The 19,845-nt window shown below is 37.0% G+C and overlaps 1 protein-coding gene across 2 annotated transcripts in view; it reads left to right on the forward strand.

Moving 5' to 3' along the window:
* KIF26B (kinesin family member 26B) overlaps positions 1-19,845 on the forward strand; it is a 307,349-nt gene that overhangs the window by 173,809 nt on the left and 113,695 nt on the right. For both annotated transcript variants that reach the window (XM_034428212.3, XM_034428213.3), the window contains exon 5: positions 15,442-15,625. In XM_034428212.3, coding sequence (XP_034284103.2) covers positions 15,442-15,625 — 184 coding nt within the window. The remainder of the gene's footprint in view (positions 1-15,441; positions 15,626-19,845) is intronic.

Genomic DNA, 19,845 nt, shown 5'->3' on the forward strand with positions numbered 1-19,845 from the left:
ACTGTAGTAACAATATTTTAATATATGTAAAATACATACACATGCATTGTGTTGATATCGTAACTTTTGCTTTTCCCTTTCAGCTTACTTTTCCAAATCAGATATTACTAGTGTCACTTTTCTATCTCATTTTTGAAAACTGTTTCAGATGTCCACAATCTAAAACCACTTTTATATTGTATAATAATCTCTATATTTCTTGAGTAACAGGTGCACATGAGTATTCAGCTGCATCAAAAGCTATAAAGTTATCCCATGTTCTATTTTATCCCTACTAACCCTAAACAATTGCCTTGGAAGGATTGTGCACATTTCCAATATTTAATTGGCTGGATTTATTTAGATCTAGCAGAAGGTCAGTCAGTTACAGCTTTAATTACTACTGCTGTAGAGTTTTATTTTTCCATGTTTAGAGAACTTCCAATTCCTCTCTTACTTCAGACAATGCAAATTAAATTACCTGAACTCTCCTGAGCAGTACTGATCTTCAGTGACACAATTGTTTTCAATTCAATGGGCTACATACATTCTATCATTGTCTTTCAACCAGTTGTGTTTCAAATCAGGTTTACTCCTGCCTCTGTTTAGTAGCAAGGTGATGATCACTTACAACTTCATTGTCTTTTCAGAGCTGCTGCTATATTCTAAATCAGGATTTTTCTGTTTGGGTTATGAGCATAGCACTTTATGAGTTGTGTTTTATAATTAGACATAACACCATGCCAGCCATTTTGTGAAGAATGGAGAGCTTGGTAAAAGCTTATTATTTGCAATACCTCTTTTTGTTGTATCTGTCAAGTAGATTACAACTTCTGTGTCTCTTTCTTTATGAGTGTTTGCAGAAAGCTGTGGGATACTAGGCTTAGGCAAGCCTCAGGTCACTATAATTGTTTTCTGCCACACTCTACTGATAACTTCAGTAAGAAGTAGAACAATTTGATTGTGATGACTTAAGCAGAATTATTATATTGCTGATTGCTGGATATTTGTAGATGAGAGATATGGAAGTGTGGTCAATTATTGGAGTGTTGCCCATTATTTGAACATACTACGATTGACTGGATAGTGCCAATCATCATCAAGTAATAGGTCAGAGGTATGGCTTATAAGGAAGGGAGATGATGTTATTATTCTGAAAGCAAGTTTTGTCACAAAATGACTTCCACAAAGGTATGTCTGTTAATAAAGGGGCTGCTGTGAGAGCCTGGCCATTCTTAAAAACTCTATGTGTAAAAAGCAAGCTAGTTATGGGATACTCCAACCCCATAAATGCTCCTTACTGCTCCAGCTTATCTATGTTTTTTATCTAGGGAGCTGGGCACAGTGTCAAAAGAAGTACAAGGCTGTAGAGTACCCAACATTATGTATTCAAATGTCTATGGAGCCTGTGGAACATTATTTTAAATAAAGACGATGCTTGAGGCTGGGACTTGTTTAGCCATGTGTCTGCTTCCAGTTTTCAGAATTAAAAAGACAAAAAAGAATTAAAGGCAGATGTGGGAAGGAGCTTGGCAGGAACCAGTGGGGGAGTTGTATTTAGCACATGCACCTATTTGAGCAACATTGTCTATCAGGATAGAAGCTCTGTTGAACTTCTTTCGCCTTTGGCATTCTCTCTCTCTCCCCCCCTCTCTCTCCCCCCCCGCCAATTTATTATTGTACACAATAATATGCAGTGTGGCAGTATGTAAAGCTCCCTGTAGCGGAGAGAGGGAAGCTTCCAATGTTGTGGTCAGCAGCATTCTGAATTGCTACCCAATTGACTCTTTCATGGAGTGCCATATCAAGTTTGTTTCCATTGTGTTTAGTTTTCTAAAAAAGAAAAGGATCCTTCTGACATACAGATGATAAGGCAGATAAATTGTCCACACCCTTTTTTATAAGCTTTATTTCCAACTCCCAATTCCATTGGACAAGAAATTATAAAAAGTTAGACTAAGGTGGGCCATGGCTTGATCCAGCAGGTGTGCATTATTTCAGCTGTTGTCTCCCTGTGTTCTGGGAAGGGAGGGGGTAGAGAGGGAGAGGAGAAGAAACATGGATGCATGAATGCACGTAAAGGAGTACGGTTGTTTGAATATGTGAGTGTATCTATGTATGAGAGAGAGAAAGAGAGAGGGATGGAGAGCCAGAAAGAGAGAGAGAGAGAGAGAGAGAGAGGTACAAATATCTTTCTGGAATTTCTATTAGCCTACTGTAGCTCAGTAATTCACTTAAAGAAGTAAAACTAAACAATTACTTCTTTGGAATCTGCTTTATACTGAATCAGACTACTGGTCAGTTTAATCTAACCAAGGCAGTCCTACTGGATCAAGCCCAATACAGTAAGACAATCTGACAGTCTGCAGTTAATAATTTGACTGGCTTTCAGTGTCATAGGATGCCTTAAAATAGAGAGGGTTTGTCTCCACGATGCACTTAAAATATCTGGGTATCAACACAATGAAAATTAGAACAAGTTGCTTGCGGTTTCAGTTTATATTATGTGTGGCTTTGAGGATACTTATATACTAAGTATCATCTTTTTTAGTTTTGCTTTTTCTTAAATTTTCAAGTCTGGGGCTTGTTTGACACTTGGCATGCTGTGTCCATTGTACCTTTTATTACCAGACTCGTAAGTCTATTTTATATTATTATCAAGATCCCCTTTACAGCACACAGTACTTTGGGACAAGAGCACAGCCTTCACAATTGGATTATATTATACAAAACCCTTAAGATAATTTTGTTTCATTTGGGGTCTCTAAACATTACAGCATTAAGCCCTCATTAAGGGGAAAAAAAGAAAAGAAACAAGAACTGTATTGTAGAATCAGATCATACAAGATATACAATTCAGACTTGTAAATATTTTGATACCTGGTAAATATAAAAATATTTATTATCATGTTTACACGGTAGCAATATATAAAATATAATTAATAGTTCCAAAATAAAAGCACTCTATTATTCTGACTTTCATATGTTATTGGTTAATTGGTAATTGACCAGCCTTCTCGTTACTTTAATGATTTCTGTCATGTGTTGCATGTGCCTCTTCTTTGAACCCCAGATGAGTTTCTTGGTTTCTGGACATCTCTGACCACATGCTTGCAAATACTGCTCCCTCTCCTTGCCTTGTTTTTAGGAAACAGATACATCTTCAGACATCTTTTTCTTTTGCTTACTAATACCACTCCTTCTGTCTCCCCTGACCATATGCCACATCTTTTGTGCATTTATCCAAGCTGCATTGGCAATGCTCTTTGAAGTTTGCTCATCTCTTCTTCCCCATCTTTTCTGAAAATACCAGAGCATATCAACCATTTTTTTTAAAAAAATGATTTATATGCTGCCCTTCTCCGGAGACTCAGGGCGGCTTACAATGTGTTAAGCAATAGCCTTCATACTTTTGTATATTTATACAAAGTCAGTTTATTGCCCCCATAATCTGGGTCCTCATTTTACCTACCTTAGAAAGGATGGAAGGCTGAGTCAACCTTGAGCCTGGTGAGATTTGAACTTGCAGTAATTGCAGGCAGCAGATGTAAGTGGATGTTAATAACAGTGCTTTAGTCTGCTGAGCCACCAGAGCTCCATTTACTTACCACCTAATTACAATTGCTCTTTCTTTTGTGCTTTCCTCACTTCTGTATTTTCTCATGCAATGCACTATACTAGAAATGAGACAAAAGCATGCTGGATGAATATCGGCAACTCTGAGCCTCATTTAGCTGTCTAGGTCATATGGCAGATCTACCTGACATGAATCAATTGCTTTCAATCTATATGCAAGTTTCCTGTAAAGAAAGACCTGTGCCTAAAGCTTGGGGAGTTGTTAAAAGTGAACATAAAAAGGGTTAATGCATGTTAAAAGTGAACTACTCGGGTTAATGCATGTGTCTCAGGCATTTTACAGAGGATTGGGGTGCCTGATAAAATAGATGTTGGTGGACCAAGAAAGGCCCATCGGGAAACAGACATTGAAGAAATCCGGTCATGCAAATGGATGCTTATTTGCATGATGTTAAATGGCACCTTAAGCCCTGTGCAACTGAACATTTCCTCTTTTAGCAAGGTATCTGATGGATAGACAATAGTTGAACTCAGCTAATCTGTCTAGATCAGTGCTTCTTTACCTCAGCAATTTTAAGATATGTGGACTTCCATATTCTAGCTGGGGAATTCTGGGAGCTGAAATTCACATATATTAAAGTTGCTGAAGCTAAGAAACACTGCTCTAGATCCAGGCCGGCGGGCTGGATCTGGCCCATGGGGTGCTTAGATCTGGCCCACAAGGCTGCCCTGGGAACAGCGAGGGACCAGCCCATGGTGCCTCTGCCAGCAAAAAGGGAGCTCAGGAAGGCTGCGCACAGCCCTCCCTAGCTCCGTTTTTACTGGCAGAGTGCTCGGCCCACCACAGTGCACCCAACACAAGTGATGTCAAGCTGACCATGCCCACCTTAGCCACGCCCCTTGCGCCCCCAAAGTTAAACACTACCCTGATGCGGACTTCAATGAAATCGAGTTTGACACCCCTGATCTAGACAGAAGGTGAAAACATTGCTTATTTGAGGCATTATTATGTGTCTTAAATTCCACAAATCTTGCCTTTTTTATTCTTATTTCATTTTAAAGATAGCACATCAATCAGATTGCTTGGTACTTTTGCACTATAATGACAATATGAAATAAGGCAGAGTGACCACATTAAAGTAACTGAATAGCAAGTAGCTATCTCTTCAGATCTGTCCTTTGCCATTTATGAATAGCTAGTAATTTTTAAAAATTCAACCTTCACAAAGCTATTACATTTGTTATTATAGGTAAAATGATTAGTCTGCTATGAGGCCCTGTTTTTGAAGTCGTCTTCAGAGCCATTTTTGTTCATGAACAAAAGTTAAGTACGTTGCTATTTTCAGAGATTCTTTTGAAAAAGCACTGATTGAAATCAGCAAATGTGCTGAATGTTGAAATGGTGTCAAGGTGAAAGGATAGGCAAAGAAGAGGGGGAAAAAATCTGGCTGCCTCTCAGGAGTTTTACATATCTTTCTTTCAGGTCCCATAAGCTCTAAACTGATAAAACCAGCCAGAAATATAATTCTGGGACAGATCAATACATTTAGAATAAGAGATTTCTTAAAAAAAAAAAAAAAGATAAATAGGAAGAGTGATTTAATTTTGCTGAGCAAATCAGGTTATAGCTCACTTGCCCTCTTTTTTTTTTAAATCAACAATGTTGGTTCAATTCCATACAAAATAGAACAGTACAGAATATCCAGCAGAAATTAGTTTGTATTGTAACAATATATACAGTAAGTCTCTTAGGTGCTATCTAGAGAGAAACACAGAAATGGACTGCCGGTTAGACAAGTGACATTACCTTGTAAAAGGAGTCAAGGGAAATATCTTGTTAGATTTTAAGCATACATTTCCTTCAAAAGAGTGTCCAAGGAAGATGGCAAATGTTTGACCTTGATATAAAATAGGGTACCAATTTCTTGAGAAATTACCCAAAGTAGGTACAGGAACCCTTCACTTACCGATGATAATTGGGAACAGGAACTCTGTCTCTAAATGATGCATCGTAAGGCACAGCACATGACCCCCATCGACTTATGGCCGCAGTTCCAGCAGTCCTAGTTGCCATCATTAGGCATGATTGTGCGGTTGAAACATCATGTGATCACGTGATTGCTATTTGCAACCTCCTGCTGACTTTGCTTTTTGGAAGCAGATATTGAAGTTCTCAAATGGTGATGACGTGACTGCAGGATGCTGCAGTGTGATAGTTGCAAGCCAGCCCCTTCGTACCTGAATCACAATCATGTGACCAAAGGGATGCTGTAGTGGCTGCAACTGCGAGGAGCTGCTATAAGTACCCTCTTGTTCAGCATGTTGTAACTTTGAATGGTCACTGAATGTGTGCATCTTCAGCAAGGACTGCCTGTATTGCCAAAACTATCCAGTCTTTTGCAGTGCTGCTGTGCTATGTTCCTGTCATAGAAGGTAGCACTAAGCAAAAAATTGCTGGAACATGTGCATGTGTGCCGTGGGGGAATATTTATTTTTATTTATTTTATTTATTTTATTGAATTTGTATACCGCCCTACTCCCGAAGGACTCAGGGCGGTGAACAGCCATAGAATAAAACATATAGATACAAAATTTAAAATAAACTAAAATGAATTAAATAATTTGGCTGAACAAATTTAAAACCCCAATAATTTAAAACCAAATTTAAAATTTCCATTTAAAAAGGGGTAAGACTTAGGTGCTACACTAAGTGCCATTGCGCTCCATGCTCTGGCTCTCTGCCCTTCCTCTCACAGAAACAAATCATGGGTAGTGCTGTATGAATATGTTCAACAGAATCCCATTTGATTTCTGATGAGAAAATGTCTTGAAAATAAAGGGAGCTTGGAGGGGAAATTGGAAAGGAAATGTCAAGAGGTCAGATCTGTGCAACAAGCTGCAGACATTTCCCTTAGCACACTTCAGACTTTCTGTTGTGACTTATTTTTATATTATCTTAATGAAATAAAAATAATAATAATAATAATTAAGGGAAAACTGATAAATTGCAAAGCAAAGCATTATTCTCAAGCCTTATCTTCATTAAAAAAAACAAACCTCTTAGCCCTATGTAGTTCTCATATTTATTTTTAGAGAATAAAATTAATGGATAGCTGCAGCTCAGGATTTCTTTGGAAGCTGGCCTAGTTGCCTAGAAAAAGATTAAAGCAAGCCAGAGAAGCTGCTGCTTCTCTAAATTTTTTGCTGGTAAATGTGTATTTTGAGAATGGCTGTATTTACTGTGGCAGCCATTTGTTTAATTGTCAACTCTTCCATGACATTTATATGATAAGAATATCAGGCCATGCTCTCCCATGCCTGAAACAGTGAACTTTCCTACATTATTTAATGTAGTCACTCTAATAATAAAAGTACAGTTGGCATGTGCAAATCAGGAAAAAAGTAATATCAGTTTCAAGAGAGTACAGTTAGTCCTTAATTTACAATTTGTTTCTTAGCAGCCTTTCAAAGCTATGGACCTCTCCAGAGCTACTCAAAACCTAGTCTCAAAGTTCTGATGGCCTATCCACACTGACATAGTTGCATTTTGAGTGTTTGGCAATCAGCCTTCATTTACGGCTATTTGCAGCATCACAAGGTGGCATGAACACAATTTACAACTTTTTTTGCCGAAAACATGGTTATTTCCAATTTCTGGCTAAAATGCCCAACTGCTTTCCTAACAACTAACGTGTTTGCTTAGCAATCATTGCATTCATTTAACAAGTGTTCCAAAAAAGGTTGTAAAATTGGGTGACATGGTGATCCACTTAATGACCAGCATGACTTATAACCAAATTCTGAGTGCAATTATGGTAATAAATCGACGATTACCTGTACTTATGTGATTAGCAACAGGTTGTTAAACTATTTGAAAGAGGTTGGATCAGAAAATGGAAAATTTGTTTAAATGAAGAGAACAAAAATCATTGTAAGTAGGTAAAGAACTATGGAATTAAGAAGTTATAAGATTGACACACAATTTTTGATTTTCATTGATACTAATAAATTGGACCCTATCTCTTAACTTTAGAGCCACAATAATCTTTTCCTAGTGTAGGAAATGTGTAAGAATTGTCCTGTTCTCCAGCACGCTGCTTGGAGAATCCAAGCATGGGTTATCTGTCATCTATTTGCCAGAGACTGAGTGTAATTTTTTTCTTCTTTTGTTGACCACGCCTCCTCTGCTCTGCTGAGCTTAAGTTTTTTTTCACTCAGTCTAGCAAGAGAGATGTGTGTAAACATTGCTCTGGAAATCGAGAAAGTAAACGACTAAAATAAGCCAAAGCATTTATTTTTCAGAGAGAATACTAGTTCATTTAAATCCAGAAGCTTGGTTGGGGAAAGGGGTTGCATAAATTGGGAAAATCAAACTGGACAGTTTTTTACAGGACCGTGAAACTTGTCAGAAGTTTTAGGAATTGATTTGCTGGCTAAGATCACCTATGAAGCTTTCTACAGAGTTCTGCCGTAATGGAATGATCTCAAAAAATTTTGAATGGGAAAACATCCCTATGGAATCCCAGATCTGCAAACCACAAAGCAGAAATTTTACAAATTGAGAAGAGCTGCAGTTGATTTTGGGAGGGGAGGGGTAGAAAAGAGAACACAGACAGTTTTTAAAACACAATATTCTACCAGTCCCAAATATTTATTGTTTTTAATCCGTATTTTCAAACCTCTATTGTTAGTTGTTTTAAGGCTAAATAAAATGTATTTGAATATTTGGTATCAAAAGAATGTGTTAAAATCAGAACAGGCCAATTTGTAAATACTGCAGTAATTGCTACACATTATAGTTAAGGAACATTAGTAACTAGAATGTGGTAGGTCCATAACTTCGATAATTATATTAAGCTACTCATAAAATGTTGGATTGAGTTTTAAATTGTAATTAAATACAGAAGGCCGCTTGCTGTGGTGGTCTTGAATGATAATGTATGCAAATTAATGAAAAAGCTGCCTGCTTCTAAAGTGTTTCAACTCTCACAAAATAACAAGATTTGTGGCTGTGGAGGCTCAGTACAATTATATATAGTTTTTCTGTCAACATAAGTTGATTTTCTCAGAGACAAAGAAATATTTAAATGACTAGAAGTATATCAGGTTTTCTCACTGGCGATATTAGAAGAATGCAAATCCTGTAACTCCATAAAACCAATGGAATAACAATAGACTTTCTTGGCTTTTAAAAATCAGGTTATAATAGCCCATTGCACAATTGTGAAAAGGAAAGGAGTAGTCTAGCAATTTCAGGAGAATTGCCTTAACCATTATACCACATTGTCATATAGCAGGGGTCCCCAACTCCCAACCCTGAGTCCGTGTACCGGCACCAGTCCGCGGTATGCCAGAAACCAGTCCATGCAAACAAGCAAAGCCCCATCTGCTGGATGCAGGCAACATGCAAAACTACGCCCCCTCTGGTCACAGAAAAAACTCTATAGTCGTCCTCCCCCCCTTTTTTTAAATGACTTAAGGCTGGGAGGGTGGAGAGAATACTTCATTGAAACTATGCTGATTGGACTGCAAGATAAATCAGTGTGTCCGATTAGAGAAAAATCCCCACTGATTTAATTAGCTATTTAACAAAGGGTTTCCAAAATTTGCAGTGCCAGGGCAAATTTTGTATTAAATTATGAATTGGTCCTGACTGTGTGTAATAATTGTATATAAAGGTATTACAGTGATTTGCTTTATGACTATAATACTTCCAGTTGAGTTTAGTTAACAGGTATTATAAAAGAGTGGCTTAAATCACCCAAGGAATATATTGAATAGTTCCGAAAAAATGTATTATTTTAATGAAATTGAGTTTATGATTAAAAGTAGAACAGCAAGCACCAAGAATTTATTTAGTTTTGAAGAGGCAAGTTCATAGAGATATGTGTAGGAATATAAACATATAGACAAAAACACAGATGCAAGCAGAAACTAAAATTATATTCAGTTGTGTCTTGGATCACTGAACTGCAAATAGTTTGCCATTTGAAGAAAGTTACATTCTGAAATTAAATTGAAGAATTCAGGTGTGATTAATCTCACTCAGTGGGATCTTCACTATGCATAAACTCTTAATTTTCTTTCTTTTGATTGGCTGGGCTAAGATTGCAGCATAAGTATATTTTATAGGAAGTAAATTCTACTGAATTCATAGCAGCACTTAACTCTGAGTAGTCATGCATAGTATTACATTGAATTAACTAGCAATCTTGGAAAAGAGCTCCTTTAACTATAACTGCATATGTTGTATATTTGAGTCAGCCTCCCCACAAAACCAAAACATACCCTAAAGGTGTTTTTTTGTCAGAAGTCTCAACCCAGAGTTGGGTAAATTATTACTTTGATTAATTTTTTAATTGTTCATCTATATCAAGAATCATAGCATTGTTCTCTTTTGGTAATAATACATGCATGACACACCTAGCTGTGTATTATAATGAATTTACTGCTAAGCCTGGTAAGACCTATACTCCGTGCATGTGCAGAGTTTTCCTACATACCTCTAAAATTCTATTTTAAACCTATGGAAATTTCCATTTTGGCTTTTAAAGAACTCTTGAGAAGTAAGTAGTTGATGAGTAAATTATAGATTTCTAATATAGAAGAACTGAATATCCAGAATTGAATGTTTTAGCCATTTTTCTAGGTGATCGAATTCCAAACACCCTTAAGGAATAAACCCTTAAGTGCCTTCCTAAAAAGCAAGGATCCCAGGAATCAGAGTGTTCCCCAGAATTGAAGAAGCCACCAGGCTGTCTAGCTCCTACCCTGTCACGTCCTGTAATGGGACTCCTCAGGAGTCCCTGTTTAAATAAAGGATAGTTTGGGGCAAATCTTGCTGGCAAATATGATTCTATGAGTATCCAGAAACCAAAGGTAACCATAAGCATTTTGAATAGTATCTTTAATGAAAATAGTAACTAATGTATGTCCGTTGCATTGGATAAATCCCTGTCTAAATCAATCTTTAGTTAGCTGAAGGGTTGCCAGATTTTAGACTAGTCATAACTTCTGGATAATCTATAGAGCCAAGGTGGCACAGTGATTAGGGTGCAGTACTGCAGCTACTTCAGCCGACTGCTAGTTCAACAGATCAGCGGATCAAATCTCAGCGGCTCAAGGTTGACTCGGCCTTCCATCCTTCCGAGGTGGGTAAAATGAGGACCCAGATTGTTGGGGGCAATATGCTATGTAGTATACTGTCTTTGGTGTAAGCCGCCCAGAGTCCTCGGAGAGTGGGCAGCATAGAAATATGAATGAATGAATGAATGAATGAATGAATGAATGAATGAATAAAGAAATAAAGAAATAAAGGCAGAAGACACAAGACATTTATAAGCCAAGGAGAATAGGACAAGAAAATCCTGCTGATTATGTTACTTAGCCTGGTAACGAAACGTTCAGAAACTAAATTGAAACAAGCTTGGAGATCAAACCACTTTCAAAATCTAAAGGCAGCTTTAGGAAGAATGTGTTGCAATAGTCTAGTTGCAAGAGAGCATGGGTCACTGTTGTCAGGACCATGAGCTGAAATAAGGGTATCCTGGGTGCTTTCTGAACTTGGTTGATTTCTTGCAGATGAAAACATTTCATTGGGGAATGAAACATCTGCAAGAAAGCAACCTAGCTCACAGAGCACCAAGGACCTTTCATTTCAACCCTGAGTTATAAATATTCTCCTTTATTGGTATTATCATCTGAAGCTGGACAAAGACCACGCTGGCCACAGCTTCCCCTTGCTCCTCTAGCATAAACTGAGATTCCACCAGGATCCCAAAATATTAATCACACATGTATGTGTGATTATGTGGAAAGTCAGTATTGGAACCAGAATTGAGGCAGGTCATTTACTGAAGAACAGTAGTACCATCTAACACAGATTTAACTTATTAATTTTATCCATATAAGCCCTCCAGATTCCAGGTCAGAACTTTTATTACATCCCCAATTTGGCACGATAATAATCATTTGCGTATAGTCAGCATATTGACGATACCTACCACAAACTGACAGACAACCTCCTCTAGCAGTTTTATGTTAACATTTTATTTCTAACAGCATTTTATTTCAAATTAGTAGTTTGAAATATTGTTGTTTTAATAATCATTGTTGTGGTTTTGCTCCTTCAATTTTGGGAGGGCCAAAATGTATCTCAAGGAACTGTTACAATGGAGATTTGCATTGCTATTAATAGCTGGGTTGATGAACATCTTATATCTTGACTTCATTTGGGGAAACAATCTGTACAGATTTTTCATAGGTTCCTGTACATAAGTCACTGTATAAACTCTTTAAGGAGATAATACAATACTGTGAAATAAATTTCCTGAATGTCTGATGGTTTGAAAGGTCCACTTTGAATTAGCACCATTGTGATAATCACATTTATACATATAAATTAAGCAGTATCTTGTGAACATCAATTATTTTTTCTAAATTGTCTTATTCTGATGCATTTGGAAAGAAAACTTCCTTGGGCCTTTTTCAATAGATAAGTGAGGAGCTTGTAACGATCATACTATTATCCACATTCCTTCGTTTTTCACTTCTAATAGAAAAAGAGAGAGAAAATGTAGTATGTGTATTTTACATTCATTTTTCAATGTTGAATGTTTCAATGTTTCAGTGTTCATGTTGTTGGCCAACATGAAATCAGGTTATTCTGTTTTAATGCCATTCCAAAGGTTAGTACTGTCGAAATGGCATATAATTCTAAGGTTTTGAAAAGGTCATATATCTTCCAACAATGTTTCTTATTCTTTAAGAAAAAGTGTCAGCAGTGGATCTTTTGGTTCAATACATATTTTAAAAAAATTAAATACTAATTAAAGTAGCAAAACAGCAAAGTGTCAGAATATTTGGGAAAAGAAACAACAGAGAAAGAACGGTAGAAGCATCTAACCAAGTGTAATAACAGACATAATTTGGGTATCTACATAACTGTAGATATGACAAAGAATCTGCCTTGGAAGCAGAGGTGGATTTCAGCAGGTTCTGACCAGTTCTGGAGAACCAGTAGCGGAAATTTTGAGTAGTTCAGAGAACCAGTAGTAAAAATTCTGTCTGGCCCCACCCCCATCTATTCTCTGTCTCCCAAGTCCCAGCTGATCGGGAGGAAATGGGGATTTTGCAGTAACCTTCCTCTGGAGTGGGGAGGGAATGGAGATTTTACAGTATCCTTCCCCTGCCATGCCCACCGAGCCATACCCACAGAACCGATAGTAAAAAAATTTGAAACTCACCACTGCTTGGAAGTATACATTGGTATAAATTAAGATGTTGCCATTCTTAAAAAATAATTGATTCAAAAGCTTAAAAATATGCCGTAAAGGCTTTCAGAGTATACCCAGGAGAGCTATATCTTTATCTTTTATACAGAACATTTATTTTTGGTAAACATTAATGAAAACCACTGAATTGAAAAATGGACAATTGAATAACAATTTGGAGGGAGGAAGATAGACAAAGATTAAAGATAATTTATAGTCCAGGGAATGACATCAAGAAACGTACTCTTGTGATCTTCACTAAATTCCCTAGCCCCAGGGTAAGAATAGAATAAATTAGATTTTTTTTATTGGCCAAGTGTGATTGGACACACAGTTGCCAAGAAATATTCAAGTTCTGATTCATTTTCAAACCCAGATTTCATAAATACTCTGGTTGTAAAGTCACCCCTTGTACCAGATAACAGATGATTTCTGGTGTCCAGCTTGTATTGCATGGGCTAGCATTATCTAGCCTGAGAAAGGCTTTCTGATGAAGCAAAGTGAGATACTCATTTGAAGCTGTCATAAGAAAGGCCAGACCCAATGCATCTGTCTATGAGAAGATTCCTCAGAGTAAGGCCGGAATGGTTATTTGAGAAAGTACCAACAGATGATTCTACTACAGCAAAAACAACATGAGGTAACATCTAAATGCACACTAAATTCAGTTCCCAGTCTTACAAACCCATTCCACCCAAATTCTATTTTGGTGGCAAGTGGTTTTTCAGAGCAAGACACCTCTGAGCAGATTGTCTATCCTTTTGCTGTACATCTAGTATCTTTGACCACCATGCCTTCAGTACCTTATTCTAGTTCTCTGATCAGTTTCTTTGCTAAAGTGAGGCAAGATCCATTGAAGTCATTGTCCTTTTTTAATCACTAAGTAGCATTTCTCTCAGCATCTGACTTCATTCTCATCTTTGCAAATCTTTGATCCTTTACTTTTGACAAGTTGTTCTTTCTTGGCCTCATTGGCATCCCCATGAGTTAATTCAATATCTATTAAATGAATCTATCTAATTACAAGGAGCTCCATTAAATGCATATTAAGTTTGAACCAATCAAGGTCTAAGATTCAATGTGATCTTTCAACTAGACTGGAGAATGTAGAAGAGGAGGAGTTAATGGTAACCTAGAGAGATCACCGCAAAACATTTTTTTCAGCTGCTAAAGAGAAGACTATGTTTGGAGACATTCATGCAGTAATGGTCTATACTTGTCCCCACACATTAATTCAGTGGTGGGTTCCTCCTGGTTCCGCCTGGTTCCGCCGAGCCGGTAGCGGTGACAATATGACCTCACCGAACTGGTTCTGCCCCCCCACCCCCCCACCCCTGCATTATTCTTACCTTTTATTTGGTCCCACCCCCAATCTATTGCTGCCTCCTGAGTCCCAGCTGATGGCTAGAGGGAAAAAAACTGTTTAAACTCTTGCCGCTGGGCTTCAAAGGCCGCCCTACAGTTGATCAGTGTTAAAAGAAAACAAATGAGTAGACTGGTGCCTGCAAAAATAAATGGGTAGATCGGTACAGCCTGGTAGACTAGTACCTCTGCTAAATCCTAAATAATTGTCACATGACCATCAAACCACGCCCACAAAATAAACCACACCCACAAAATAAGCCACGCCCACAGAACTGGTAGTAAAAAAAAATAGAACCCACCCCTGCATTAATTGTATAATGGCAAGTCACATTTCTGGAATTTTAAAATATATAAAAAATAAAAGTACACCAGACTCTTAAAAAAAGAGTTCAGAGTTCCAGTCTGTCCAACGATGTCGATATCTAAGGAACTTATAACTTCATCTACTCTTTGTGCACATATAAAGTGTGATTACAATGGCAGCATTGAAAGAGAAAAACATTTTTCAGTGTTAAAGCCATTCTCATATGCTAGACACAGCAAATTAAAAATTGTAGCCATACAGTATATTTGGAAGTTGGATTGTAGCAATATCCTAAATTTGAAGACAGGAAATGTCTGTTTAGGTATTGAAAGCATAGGAAATTCTAGTTCTTGGTACTTAAATCAAAGTGCAGTTTATTTAACTTTCTAGGTTGTTACTTGTATGTTTGATTCTCAGCTACATGCATATGTCTCTACATCTCTCTTTTTCTTTCTCTTCCTGCATGACAGGAAACAGACTGTATGTTGGTTTAGTTCAAAATATCTTGGTGTAAATTCTTTATAAGTTTGTTGATATCCCTTGGACCACTTAATAGAAATTAACATAATCACAATTATTCCTTATATCCAAATATTTCACACGTATGCACAGGACACCCAAGACAAAAATATTTTGTGAACCAAATATCCATTATGAAACAGAATTGTCAAATATTAATTTCTATTTATATGCCGTATTAATTTTTCGATTGGCTACAACCAGGCCTATATTCTTACCTGAAGAACTATATGATAAAAAAGTGCCTTGTATAAATTTAACCATTTAAAAAAAATTCTTGCCTGTTTTTATTAAGAATGATTCATGCAATAAACACAAAAAAGTCAGTTTTACAGACAGTTTTGTTGCTGACATCACTTGGCAACATGGTGGAGATTTCATTACTTATTTGATAGCATTTTCGTTTCTCTTCTTTTCCGTCTACAGAGCTGCTCAGAAGTTGAATCTATCATCCAAAAAGAAGAAGCACAGACCCCCTGCATCCTCCGTTTCTGAATCTCATCTATTTGCTACCAAATTCAGCATGATCCTGCAGACCTCACCTCCACCTGCTCCACCTTGTTTATTAAGGGCAGTCAGCAAGGTGAAAGATACTCCAGGACTGGGCAAGGTACAGATTAAACCTTTATAGTTCTACTAATCTGTTGCAGCAAAACAAAAGTTGTGAGGGGAAAAAAAGGCATCTCTTAAAGCTGCTTGTGTCAGCCGGCAGTGGCTGAAATTATTACCATAACTAGTTTGTATTAACAAAGAGGCAAGATGCAATATCTTGTTTCTTTAATCCCCAAAGTAGCTTCAAAACAAGGAAAAGTTATGCCCTGCATATGAGATTTCCCTCTACAACTGTGTATTTATTCTTCCACCCTTGCTCAGACAGTGTTGACAATGAAGGCAGATCTATGTGTCCCAGGATAATGATGCGAGATCGAATTTGGGTTGGTCACCGGGATCAGGGATTTACTCTTCTGAGCTTTCAGACTCATGCTGGAACCCATCTTCAGGAAATTTCTCTCTACTGAAATATGTGCTTTGGGCTGTTCTGTGAGTCATGTTTATGTGGTGCCTTCCTATTGGTTGATTGGTTGACTGGTGATTGGCTGTCGTTTCCTTGCGCTGCCAAGCCCTTGGCTTCTAAGTATTGATAAACTGATGGTAATTCAGCACTCCTGTTAACTGACAAGAGGCCTGTTTCCCAGGCTTCAATAATTTCTCTGGCTATCTTTGTACCTGCAATGCTGACTCTTTAGTGCCTATTTCTTCGAAGACATTTTTAATTAGTGTAAATAAACCTAACCTCAAAAAAAAATGATCTTAAAAGAGGGCTCACTAAATCATATACTACACAGTAATAGATTAAGTATTAGATAAGGGATTAACATATGTATTAAATAGGCTATTCCAGACTAATCAGTAGATAAATATTCTCCTGTAACACTATGGGTTGAATCAACTATCCCTATTAACTTGATACATGTTTGCAATTTAAAAAATGGTTATTTACAGTGTAATTCTATGTATATTTGCTCTGATTTGATCAGGCTTATTCCCAGGAAAATAAGTGTAGGTTTTCAGCAATTATCAATGGTATATCATTAACATTTGAGAAAGGTAATTTGTTATCTTTTTCTGTCTTGCATTCCTCTCTATAAATACAGATCAAGTACCAAAACCAACTTGAACTAGAAATGAATGGCTTCTTGTACATTCTTGAAAACAGTAAAAATGGCAGAATGTCAATTCACCTTGGCAAATGTATTTCATTCTTATTCTACTTTAATTTCATGTACATTGCTCTAAAATCATAGTTACAGTACATTGCTTTTTAATGGCGTTAATGCCAATCTCAAATGAACTGGAATTAAAATTCTTAAGGATAGTGCAGTAAAAGAAGAAAATAATATGTTATGTAATTTGTGACCCTTCTCTTTTTTCTAAATTAATTCCCAATCAATTAAAGAGGTGCACATTGCAGTTAATTACATGTAGCAAGAGAGTTAGAAGATCATATAACCTGATATCTGTTTGGACATATATATATCTAATTCATGGAAATGATTTCATAGGACATTTTAGTGGTCTTATGACTAAATAAGTTTGAGGAATTCCAACAATTGCTTCTCAAATGTAAAAAGGATTTTGAACTATTATTGATAAACAAAGGCATATTTCAGAGATTAATACAATAATAATACAATAATACAATAATTAATTCATTAGCATGGGTTCATGCTGGGATTATTTTTATGTAGCAAATAATTCTGTAGTATTAGACATTATTTTTACATCACTATAGCTGTTAACTCACATTGCCAGGAAACAATTATGAGAATATGAGAAAATAAAATAATAAGCAGTTCCTACATTTGCATTAAATGAACCTGCTCTTCACCTCTGTCCAAGCTTAGCCATGTTTTATTGATCTTGATTACAGACCTGGCATTTAGAGCCTGCGTTACTTACAAACAGTCCCACTTTGGCCTATAAGCGGCTCTCTTCTGGCTTTCTTACCAAAGCAGGCTACAATTATGCATAATTTAATTCAAGATCAAAGGGTGTGGGGGCAAGATGTGAAGTGCTTTCTGAAGGCCTGAATGGAGTATGAGGGTTGAGGAATCATATGCCATGTCTTTATTGGAACATATTTTGTATTTGCTTGAATGAGCTTTTGGTATGGTCTAGTAATCTGCTTTCTCAAAACCCCAAGTCATGCAAAGAGATATGCTCATCTTTAAACAAATGTGAATATAACTGTTCTTCAGACTATAGCCAGCTGCAGACTATAGCCAGCTGGATGATCAGAAGAGTAAAGGGTTTGATGGACAAAATCTTAAGATATAGAAATCAAATACTGACATACTTTGTTATTGTATATTTGTTAAAAATGCCTGAAATTATATATCTGAATGTGGAATGTTTCCACCATAAGTAATTATTTTTATTCTGTATATTGATAGTTGAGGGCATAATTATCATGGAATGGGGGAATTAAGTGAGTCCTTTCTTTCAAAAAATGGAAGAATATACAGAAACTCCTAAGGGTGTGCAAAACATTTCAGATTTGATATTCCCTATTGCACCATTCAGTATGCTTGTTTCTAAGTATAAAAGAGCTGTTTTAATGAGAAGCATTCTGTTTCTAACATTTTGAAAGTGTTCTGAGCTCAAATCAGAGTATTTTCAACTCAACTGCTTTTCAGCTCAAAAGCAACATGAGTGAGGCGGTTTATTTCCCACTAGAAGCAGGTTTGGGTACAAAACCAGCATTTTGAATATGAGGAATGGGAATATTTTACACATATCTAAAAGACATTTTTACAGTTGGCTTTGTTTTAAGCTGAACCATATAGTATGCCAGCTCAGATAAGGATGAGCATAGAGCAAGAATATTTCAGGAAATATACTATGTGGATGGCAGGATTGGATTATTTATTTGTTTATTTCTAAGACTTTATATTACCTCAGGAGCAGATGACTCTAAGCAATTTAAAGTACAATATACACTAAACCAAGAATTAAAACAGTATATAGTACATTATCACAAGAACTTTATATAAAATCCAACCTCTCCATCAACCTTCATTCTTAGCGTCATATTAAATGAAGAGAAGCTATTCTAATAATGTTCTGCCCCAGCTACGGACTCCAAAGAATGCAGCACACACAAACTCTGTACAAAGCTTATTTCAGTCAAATAACTTAGTCTTTATCAACCAAAGGCTGTTAATAAACTGTCTTAACAGCCTACCAGAATTCTAAGATAAGGTAATCACAGTCTTACTAGAGTTGGCAGAAAGCCCAGAAACAATTTTGCAGAGAATCCAGACGCAAAGGAGATTGAACTAAAGTTGTTCCCTACAGCTTGCTGCAAGCGGCATTCCTCCTTAAATTGGCTAAGGGAGTGGCCAATTAGCCCCAAGCCTTACTCTCGAGGAGACCTCCTCCTGAGGAGTCACTCCTGCCTTTTGGCAGCTCTGTGTACCCATGCATTGAGAAGAGGCTCCTCCTCTTTGTCCTCTTCACTTAAAGGAGCTTCTGGAGGTTCTGAAGGCCCTGGCTGAATCCCTGCCTCTGGCACCACATCTTCTCCAGCCTCCTCACTGTCCGACTCGAATGCCAGCTGCACAGGCTGCTGGCGCAGCACCACACCAGCCTCCTCGTTGTCGGAATCAATCTGCACAGGCCGCTGACGGGCCACAACAAATAAGCAGGAGCACAGCAAAAAGGAGACACCTGGTTCAGATTTAACAATATAACTTTTAATCATGAGACCAATTTTACTAAACTTCACTGGGTTTTGCTTTGCCTCTTATTCTCCCTCAGGTAAAGATGAAAAGTATTAACTTTCGTATTCAGAGGAAATACTCTTTTTTGTAAATCCCTATTCAGAATGAATGGTGTTTAAAAATTGTTTTTTAAAAAATTATTTTTTAAAATCCTACCTTTATTTTTGCTATAAGTAATTCAAGTCAGCAAACTTCCTAATACTTCCTCTTCCTATTTTGCCCACAACAACAACAATCCTGTGAAGAGAGTTGCACTGAAAGAGGGTGACTGGTCACCTAGCCAGCTTTTGTGTGTAAGCAGGACAAAAACTCATAGTCTCCTGATTTCTAGCCTGGTGCCTTAACCACTACTAGACCAAACATTAATATGAGCAAACATTAAAGTACATCATATATAACAATAAAGCCAAAAGAAGACAGTTAGTTGTCATGTGAAATATGAGGGTTGTGGAGATATGCATACAAATGTAATTAACTAAGATTCTGGTAATTAATTGACTGAAATTTCTTGGAAACAACTGTAATATATACTATTTATAATGGATCA

The sequence above is a fragment of the Pantherophis guttatus genome, chromosome 1 (genome assembly GCF_059756535.1).
Source record: "Pantherophis guttatus breed Tessera chromosome 1, ASM5975653v1, whole genome shotgun sequence".
In the NCBI taxonomy this organism is placed as follows: Eukaryota; Metazoa; Chordata; class Lepidosauria; order Squamata; family Colubridae; genus Pantherophis; species Pantherophis guttatus.